Here is a 10,870-nt window from a genome sequence, read left to right on the forward strand (position 1 = left end):
TTTTAAAAATAACTCTAGTTGAAGTCAAAAATTAATCAAATTAAGTTAAAAGCTATTAACTTTTTAATTAGTTATTACCCAACTCTGATTATATCACAGCTAAAACTATAATAATTAAATAATATATAGTAATAATATTAAAACTATACAACTGTAATAATTATCAAGTGTTCTAGATACAGAATATGTCTGATTGGTGTAAATTATAACATAAAAAGGCAATTGTTCTTTTTTAAAAATGTATTTTGTACTATAGTGATATGATCGCTAATCGTTATTAAAATTAATTTTAGAGTGGCTGAATCGATGAACATTGATTGAATAAAACTACGTTGAAAAAGGCGTAAGAGAAGACATTGCGTTTTTTGAAGAATCATCCTGAGAGAGTCCAGTGTTTGTTGGTTGGAAACTAGTTTTACATGGATCGCATTTTCTTGAATACATGCCATTGATCAACAATTATATATTTGCACTACAGGATTATCCACATTAATTAAAGGTTTGATTAAGTAAAGTTTAAAAAAGTATCTTGATTCACATACATACAAGATTTTTTAAATATTTATGCTTTCTCAAAACTTGCAAAGTAACAAAAGAAGTATTTATTCTTTCGTGAAGTATTGTAATTCAATATATATTTTACGTAAATATGTATATATGTGATTTTACATATGTATATAAATACGAGTCATTTAATCGAGCAATGATAGGAAAATAAGAACAATATGTCTATTTTTATTTTAACTTTACATTTATGATACAAACAGATATTTTTTATAATAACGAAGCTCATTCAAACTGTCTTTTATGTCGTGTTCAGCCCTGTGAGCATGTTGTTTTTTTGGAGCTGCTTTACTTATAGTCGGCTGCCATCTCCTAAAAAAAGTATATACATATGTGTATATACATATATAAGTAATATCAATTTATATATATAATTATGCATACAAATATGAAATTATGTATAAAATATTATATACATATCTAATTATTACATATAATTATTATTTGTTTTTACCGTTTATTTTAAAAAAAATATGTACATTAAAATGCAAATTATGATTTAATTATCCAACTTTACCTAGCCAAATCTTTAATTGAGCTAACATCGATAATCCTGTAGTGTAAATAATTGTCAACCAATGGCATGTACTTCCTCAGGAACATGCGATCCATGTAAACTGAGTTTCCAGCCAACGGACACGTTCCTCTCGGGACATGATTCTCCAAAAAACGCGTTGTCTTATCTTGCGCCTCTGCCAACGTAGTCTTACTCAATCGACATTCATCAATTAAGCCACTCTAAAATTAATTGTAATAGTGATTAGCGATCATATCACTACAAAATACATTTTAAAAAAGAGCAATTACTTTTTTATGTTGTAATTTGCACCAATCAGACATATTCTGTAAGACTTTATCTGACTGATATATAACAATATTCAAGTAATCACTTGCGAGCTCTAAGTGTTCATCGGTTACGAAGCACGCAACTTCCAAGATGTGACACGTTTCTACCTCTAGCCCTGTCATCTGAAAAATCCAGTTCTTTTCAACTCTCTTTCTTCCGTTGCACTGTCAGATAACTCGCAACAATTGCACACCTCCATATCGAGCCAGACAATGTGATTCTCATTTCTACTTTCCTTTCGCGTGTCCACTGACGCCGAGATCACACGATCTAAATAAAAAATAAAATATTTGTTAAGGTAACTTTAATCGAATTCCAATTAACTTAATCAACAATTAACTTTTCAGACAGTATCTATAGTGTTATATTAATACAAATGGAAATAACTCTTAATAATTAAAGAAAGAAAAACAACTAAAGAAATTAAGAAAGATGAGATTATAATAATGATTTACAGAAAGTTTGTGTGCAATTTTGTTGAATAATCACTGAATAATTTGTCAAAGTAACCCTTCAAAATTCAATGGTTTCAGACGAAGCTGATAAACGTGGAAGGTAACACATTTTTCATTTTTCAAGCACACTTTTAATTTGTACGATAAACACTTATTTACCATTGTTTAAACAACGCCGAGTTCCATGACACAGGTACCTGGAAAGAAATCCAGCAGCGCGCGCAAAGATCATATTCACCGACTTGGAGTCAATCTAACCTTATCATACGCACGTTGGAAAATATCTTGCGTATATTGCAGTATAAAAACTTCTCGTGCTATGTCGCCTAATCGTCGGAGCGTCGATCATTCGCGAAATCGATAAAATAAATCTGTACGGTCAACAACACGATAACAATTTTCGTAACAAAAATTAAAAGGCGAGGCACGGAGTCGACGGAGCGTCGAGAAATAACCACGACCGGAACATGTGTGAGATCAAGGGATGCAAATTCCCCTTTTAAAAACACAGTTGGCACAGCTGATGAAGACAGCGCCGAGCACCCGAGCGCGCGTACACGAAATCGTTCCTGTCCACGTACAAAAAGATTTCAATCATTTTTTTACATTTCAAGAAAATTTTAGATTTTTTTCAGTAACCTTTCAGCAATATTTTTGTAAAATTTCAAGTGCGAAAATTGTGAACATTTTCTTATCCCAGAGACATCTTTAAAATATTGCAGACATATTTCGAAATCTTTCTAAAAAATAAATGTCATTTTTTTAGTTAGAAATATTTTTGAAACATTTCTAAAAATTTTGGTGCTTTTGGTGAATCATTATGCGTACGATTAAATGAAGATAATAACAATTGCGACATATTAAAATGATGCTGAAATAAGTTAAAAAATTTTCTTGTGTATTTTGGAACATAAAACATCGGCAGAAAAATTTTTCTTGTAGTATATTTTTAATAATAAAAATAATAAAAGAAAATATATAAAACATATAAATCGCCTTGCAATATCCTGTATCTTCAAGAGTAAACTTAAATAAGACTAATAGAATTATCTACCAAGTATTTAAAAAAAAATAGTAATGTTTTTAAGAATATTTTTCAATTATTTATTATTTTAATGTTTATTTTTATTGTTACATTTTTAATCAATGAAGTTTGCATCGACATGTGTGTTAAAAGTGTAACAAAGTTTATTATTTAGAAACTAACATTTTTATTCAATCCACATTTTTATACAATTTTCAACGGGAATTTTTGGCACAGAATCTTTTCGTCATTCTCATTTCTAAATTCCCACACAAGGTCAACACTCACCTAAAAAAAAAAAAAAAATGGAAATGATTTAATGATAACATTATTAACATTTTAAAACTAATATACAATATACAATAGAAGAAGAGGATAATGATATGGTACTCAGATTATTATTATCGACTCTAACTAATAACGTCTCTCTATTTTTTTAACTATACTCGTTAGTTTTCAATTTTATCAGTTGGGTATGTGGCGAAGCAATCGCCACAGTATAATATAACGTATAAATATTTTCAATTTTATAGCATACTCATATTTATTACTGTCACGAAAAATCGTGATATACAATTAATAAATCGCGTTTTTCCATGTCAGCAGTAAATATTAGCCCATTATAACAATTTTAAATTTTGAAAAGTGTTGTATCAAGGTCAACATTTTTTCTAGAATATTTTGGTAACGTTATATATACTTATATATATCTATAATGTATTTATTGTAATTCTTTAAAGATAATTCATATCTTTGACAGCTTAAAAAAAGAAAATATTTCTTATCTCTTGGGCGTCTTTATGACATTTTTTATACTTTTTTATTTTGTCTGGAATATAACATATTAACTTTATTTAATTTAAGTTAAATGTACGCTATCATTTTTTTACAGAAAAAAAGCAAATGTTTTACAAACACACGTGAATTTTTCCAATAAATTTTTCTACCCTAGAAAAAAAACCAAAAAAATTCGCAGAAAAATTGAAAAAAAAAGAACCGATTTTTTCCATGTCTTTAAAACTAAAAATGTGATTTAAAAAGAAATTACCGGAGGAATTTTCTTCTCCACAGTTAATGAAGTTTTGTACTGAACCTCCTGATCTTTCTTTATCGGACAACTAAGCCCACCTTTCGGATCATTGCATATGTTAGGTTTTTCTATAGGAAGGGGTATAAGCACGTCCAGCATCACAGCAAATGCTTTTACTGTAACTTCCGAGACATCTTTGCCTATAAAAAATATATATTAATATGACCAAAAAAGAGTAGACAAAGGGTTGATGAGAGTGGTAGCACGGTAAGCAGTGCGTAAAAAATCTTTTTTTTTGACAATTTTTTGAGATTTGTTTGATATTAATATAATTTTATCAATATTCTATAAATAAAATTATTGCATCAATATTATAAACTTTTTATTAAAAATTGTAAGTAAGATATAATTTTGAATCAATAACACTCTCTCTTTTTCTCTCTTTCTCTCTCTTAATAACTATCTATGTGTATCAACAATGACTCCTCTCAAAGATATAAAACTTTTTCTAACGTTAAAAAATGATCCCTATGAAATATAATTGAAATACATTTGTTTTACTTACTTGTTAAAAATTTGACGACTATATCTACTTTGGAACCACGAGTATATATGCATTTCTCAACAGACATATCGGGGCAGGATGAAATTGAAAGTTCCGTCAACTTGCCTATCTCCGAACCTAAAGTGGGTAGTATAGTAGTAATTTAAAATTGTATATATCAAGTATACATTATCACAAATAAATGATTTATACGTAAGTATTATACATTAATTTATTGTTAAATAACATTTATAAATGTTTATTCAACACGTGAATTTAATTTACTTTAATTCGATTTATTAATGATTACACAAACATCCGTATCAAAGATACTCTTTTTGTATTGCTGATTTGCTGTAATTACAGTAATAATAATTACATGTTAGCTAATTACCGCTAATTACTGTTATTATATACACTCAGACAAACATCCAAAGTATACATCAATTAAATAGCTTAATGTGTAATACTACTAGCTTCCGGTATTACGCCGGTATTCTTAATTTATAAGGTCTTTATTGTGTAAATATTCTTCCTCTAATTTATAATTAACGCAACGCAAATCAATTGATACGTTAGAAACACTAATACTTCTTCAAATTATTTTATAAGATTCGTATCGTTCGCTATTTACCAAATTAATTGTTATTTATACTTAATTCTTTTTTTTTAGTAAAAATTAGCGATTAATTTTAGTAATTAGACTTTGCATAAAACATAATATTTTTTGCTTAAAAAAGTCCATAACTTTAATAAAAAAAATATATATATGTAAAGTGCGTATAATAAAATATAGAATGTTATGAAATTATTTCTTTATTGCAAATTCTTTGATAAAGAGTAAAACCAAAATATGCCCTATTTTGACTCAGTGATATCAAAGGTTAAGACGAATTTTAATGTATAAAAGTATTTAACAATTGCGAAGTAGTGCAGAGGAAAAAGTCATCCTGCAACGTTCTGAATTATCAGTAATTATTTTTTATTAAGTTTTTGTATTTAAAAATCCGCTTTGAAATTAATTAAAATTTGAAATCTTTTTGATCTATTATCTCTAAAATCAAAAACCGGATCACCATAAACATTACATATTTGTAACCTGTTCGTTGAGATCTGTAATCTGATACCAATCTTGACCTTTAATATTATTAACGATAATAAGTAATTAGCTAATTGATATCACTCTTTAGTATTTTTTCGAGGCAACTTTAATAATACATTAAAAAAATATTTTTATTGATTATATTTTCTTCCATTTTCAAACTTTAAATCTTATATATCATTATTTATTTTTATATCTTTTATATATTTTATTGATGCATAAGAGTAACATTTTTGGTCAGATAAAATCTAGTTATTTCGAATTGTCTAACAAATAAAAAGAAAAAAATGTTCCAAAATACCACGTAGGGCCTAAAATAGGGACGTAAGATGACTTAAAGTTATCTTAACTCTAGAACACATTATAGATGTAGGGAGACCCCCTCCCCTATTTATGAAATTTTGATCACTTGTTGTGTAAAGATGGAATGAGAAAAAAGATTTGGGATAGAAGAGGAGTTTGAATAAGTCTCCACTATTAATCGCTATGATTAATCAACTTTATTGCTCAACTAGAGTCTTTAAACGTCACGGAAGCAAATTTTGGTTTTGTTAATAGCACAATGTGTTTTAGCATTAAAAATATTCTTTAATGTTATATAATTTAACAACATTTTTATAAGTCATTTTGAAAATCTAATATTCCAATTTTGAATGATGCTGTCTAGATTATAATTCAAGACATAAAAATATTGAAATATTAAATTTTGAACATGAGGATAATAAATTTATTTATTTCATAGGCAATACAAAAATTATTGCTATCAAATAATAGATCAAATAATAGATTTTAATACTTTTTATTAGTCTTGTTTATTTTAATTAGTATAATTAACATATTAAATTAATGAGCAGTCTTGATAAAGAAAATAATAACTGAGCTTCTTATGGAAAAGTTCTTCAAACTTATTAGAGTGCCAACTTACCACAATCCTCCAAAACGAAAGCAAAGGAGGATGTTATGCCGCACAGAACACATATTAATAACGGAAAGACACTGATTCGCGTCATGTTTCTTCCACGATCTTCATGCAGATATTAACCATGTCATGTAAGATCTTTGCACCTAAATTTATAATACCCGCTTATCTAACATGAATACGTAATTTAGGTTATTACTCTAATGATAGACTATTGTTGTTACAAATGGTTTGACAAATGGCTAGGTATCTCTTGGTTTCTCATCCACATGTATTGAAAAATGTTATTAAATTTTTAATAACAAAATATGATGATAAAAGACAAAATTTATAATGTGCAAATAAAAATAAATATATACTATATATAAATCAGTAAAGCCAGAATTTTTTTGTTACGTACAATAATATAACGAAAATTACTCCAATTATTTTACATATTCTTTTTAAGATCTTTATAGTTTTATGTATCGTACGTTGCATTATTACTGTGGTGCATTTGTTAGGTTTGTCAAAAATCTTCGGAATAACAAACAACGAATCGATAGTTTTCAGACATTACATTTCACCTATTCAGAAATTTGAGATCTACTGAAATTTCACATCGTTTTAGCATTGATATCTTAATAACAAGTTAGTAAATCGATATAAACTTTTGTTTAGAAATATTGTTCAGTATTTTATTTATTCATAAACAAAGTTTCACAATATTGATAATGTTGCTTCCTAATAATTTCGTTGACATAAGTGAAAATGTATTGCAATATCATAAGAATACGTGCAAAATTTAAAGTTGAATAACTCGTGAATCAGAGTTAAAAGATTGACTTCAGATTTTAAACATGTGTTCAAATAATAAATAGAAACAATTTATAAAATTTTCAAGGCATTGTCAATGTTAGGACGTTACCGCCAATACATCCTTAAACAAAATTATTCGAATCATACTTTCATTTCCGTTTACAATGTTACAATATTTCAATACTTAGAGATTTTATTATTTACATATAAATTATTTTTATATTTTTTACACATATGTGTATATATGTACATACAGCGAATTTTTTAATTAAACTAGATAGTTCGACAAGTTGTATAAAAAAAGATACACGTTTACATTAGTATTTAATTGTTTAAATAAGATATTCTTAAGAAAAAATAAAAACAAACAGTATTTCTTTATCATAACTTAAACGTAAATCCGATTAAAACAATAAATGTTTTACAAAATTATATAAAACAAAAAGTTTAAAACTATTTCTACAAAAGTTTAAAGCTAAAGTTTAAAGCTGTTTCTTTGTACTTATCAATTTTTAAAACAGAATCTTCTGCAATCACATATTGTTTTTTACGACGAGATCTCGCACTCTCGTATACTAAATGCTGAAAGAGAAGAATGTATCTCCGAATAATACTTTTATACGTCATGCTTCCAGACTGTTTCGAAATTTTCTTGGGAGAATATTCTCGAAAATTATGTCGTAAATTCAACAATTTAAATGTATGTTGTAACTATAGTTCTTACACCCAAGTTACTCTCACATTAACATTAAATAAAGTATTTACAAGAAATATTTACAGTCACTTACACAAACAAATGTTATAAATAAGTGTACAAATTTTACAGGTTTGTGAATATTGCAGAACTTCGAGTGAGCGACTCTGACTTTGAATCCGTGAACAACATAATTCCACGGTCGGAGTAAAAGTGATTCCGACTTACAATTAGTTTCGCAAACGCCGCGTGAAATTCAGGAACAAGCGATTCCTTAACTTACGAACAAAAAACAAACAAAATAAGGCAAATGTGTCACCATGCAGTATTTTTATAAATCGTGCTATCAGACTGTATCCGAAGCTTTGTGAATTCATTAGATTGCATAATTCTAAGTTGTTGCAGCATTAACTGTTCCACATTGGACAACTATAGTTAAATTAGACAACTGTAGTTATTCCTCTTTTTTTTTAGAATTTTTAACCTTTGGAGGTTACACAAGGTTTAAATGACTCAATTCAATTTTAAAGAAAAATTTCTTTAAAGTAAAACCTCACGAGCTGATAGAGTCAGTCAAACTAAACAGAAATGTTCTCTACAATTTTGCATATTTTGCAATAATTAACAAGATGTTAATTATTGGAAATTGCCATATGCTAGAATTATTTAATTAGAACTTAAAATGGAGTATGTGACATTATTATATTAATCCTCTTCAATTCGATAATTCTTCAATAGTGTATCAGTAATTTGTTTGTATTTCTACAGTTTTTTTTTGTAAGGGTATCAGGCAGTGTGTCGTTTAATCCTACACAAGAAGAAGAAAGACCTTTATTAGTAAAGACAATTGCTGTCCATTATATAAAAAAATCGTAAAATCAAGTATCAATATTATTCTTCCATGTTTACGCCCGATGAGCGACACTCATCACCTTTACTTATGTAACAATTGCGGCAAATCAAAATAAATTTGCAAAATTTTATTTTTTTTAACATTCAAAATCATTTGGAACTAAAAAAAAGTTACTTTTGCACTGATTTTTGCTTAATGAATTTCTTTATATAAACGTAATTTTTCTTTCCAAAAATGGCCAACATTCTATATGTAAAATGAATATGTAAACTATAATTAATGTTTCCTCTATTTTACATGGATCAGGCGCTTAATTGACCGGCCGGTCAATCAAAACGCTCCGATTGGCTGACCAAGTCAAACTCCCCACCCCAACCCCCACCGGGCGCAACGGGGATATATAAGGACTACCACAACCAAAGGGAACTCAATATCGGAGCTCTCAGCCCTGATGATGCAAGCTGCAATGTTAGCAAAACGTCAGCAAAGTGCCCAAAACGCACGTGGCATCTATCCGGAAACCCTCTCGGTTAACAATATTTAAAGATTTATACGAACTGTGGTTTAATAACGCAGGACATAAAACACAATATTTAAAATCTCTAGAAAAAGAGGAAATAAATCTAGCTAATGTTTCCTCTATTTTAAATACATCAGGCGCTAAAGGTCCTAAAGTATTTAAAGATTTATACGACCTGTGGTTTAAAAAACACAATATTTAAAATCTCCAGAAAAAGAGGGAATAAATCTAGCTAATGTTTACTCTATTTTAAATACATCAGGCACTAAAGGTCCTAAAGTATTTAAACATTTATATCGATCTATGGTTTAAAAAACACAATATTTAAAAGCTTTAGAAAAAGAGGGAATAAATCTAGCTAATGTTTCCTCTATTTTAAATACATCAGGCGCTAAAGGTCCTAAAGTATTTAAAGATTTATACGATCTGTGGTTTAAAAAACACAATATTTAAAATCTCCAGAAAAAGAGGGAATAAATCTAGCTAATGTTTACTCTATTTTAAATACATCAGGCACTAAAGTTCCTAAAGTATTTAAAGATTTATACGACCTGTGGTTTAAAAAACACAATATTTAAAATCTCCAGAAAAAGAGGGAATAAATCTAGCTAATGTTTACTCTATTTTAAATACATCAGGCACTAAAGGTCCTAAAGTATTTAAAGATTTATATCGATCTATGGTTTAAAAAACACAATATTTAAAAGCTTTAGAAAAAGAGGGAATAAATCTAGCTAATGTTTCCTCTATTTTAAATACATCAGGCGCTAAAGGTCCTAAAGTATTTAAAGATTTATACGACCTGTGGTTTAAAAAACACAATATTTAAAATCTCCAGAAAAAGAGGGAATAAATCTAGCTAATGTTTACTCTATTTTAAATACATCAGGCGCTAAAGGTCCTAAAGTATTTAAAGATTTATACGATCTGTGGTTTAAAAAACACAATATTTAAAATCTCCAGAAAAAGAGGGAATAAATCTAGCTAATGTTTCCTCTATTTTAAATACATCAGGCGCTAAAGTTCCTAAAGTATTTAAAGATTTATACGATCTGTGGTTTAAAAAACACAATATTTAAAATCTCCAGAAAGAGAGGGAATAAATCTAGCTAATGTTTCCTCTATTTTAAATACATCAGGCGCTAAAGGTCCTAAAGTATTTAAAGATTTATACGATCTGTGGTTTAAAAAACACAATATTTAAAATCTCCAGAAAAAGAGGGAATAAATCTAGCTAATGTTTACTCTATTTTAAATACATCAGGCGCTAAAGGTCCTAAAGTATTTAAAGATTTATACGACCTGTGGTTTAAAAAACACAATATTTAAAATCTCCAGAAAAAGAGGGAATAAATCTAGCTAATGTTTACTCTATTTTAAATACATCAGGCGCTAAAGGTCCTAAAGTATTTAAAGATTTATACGACCTGTGGTTTAAAAAACACAATATTTAAAATCTCCAGAAAAAGAGGGAATAAATCTAGCTAATGTTTACTCTATTTTAAATACATCAGGCACTA

General features: G+C 28.0%; 2 protein-coding genes across 2 annotated transcripts; both read right to left on the minus strand.

The window, feature by feature from the left end:
• Positions 1-707: 707 nt before the first annotated feature.
• On the minus strand, positions 708-2,380 carry LOC105205074 (probable oligoribonuclease). The gene is made up of 5 exons (XM_011174373.3): positions 2,026-2,380; positions 1,605-1,681; positions 1,372-1,533; positions 1,082-1,302; positions 708-876 (listed from the first exon to the last, which is right to left on the minus strand). Exons 1-5 carry the CDS (start codon positions 2,096-2,098, stop codon positions 753-755), a joined length of 657 nt encoding a protein of 218 aa, XP_011172675.1. The 5' UTR covers positions 2,099-2,380; the 3' UTR covers positions 708-752.
• Positions 2,381-2,946: 566 nt separating this feature from the next.
• LOC105205065 (ecdysteroid-regulated 16 kDa protein) lies at positions 2,947-6,788 on the minus strand. Its single transcript, XM_011174364.3, has 4 exons — positions 6,492-6,788; positions 4,486-4,602; positions 3,939-4,120; positions 2,947-3,178 (listed from the first exon to the last, which is right to left on the minus strand). The coding sequence occupies exons 1-4, from the start codon at positions 6,574-6,576 to the stop codon at positions 3,095-3,097; spliced, it is 468 nt and encodes a 155-aa protein (XP_011172666.1). The 5' UTR covers positions 6,577-6,788; the 3' UTR covers positions 2,947-3,094.
• Between the last annotated feature and the right edge of the window lie 4,082 nt (positions 6,789-10,870).

The sequence above is a fragment of the Solenopsis invicta genome, chromosome 3 (genome assembly GCF_016802725.1).
Source record: "Solenopsis invicta isolate M01_SB chromosome 3, UNIL_Sinv_3.0, whole genome shotgun sequence".
Lineage (NCBI taxonomy): Eukaryota > Metazoa > Arthropoda > Insecta > Hymenoptera > Formicidae > Solenopsis > Solenopsis invicta.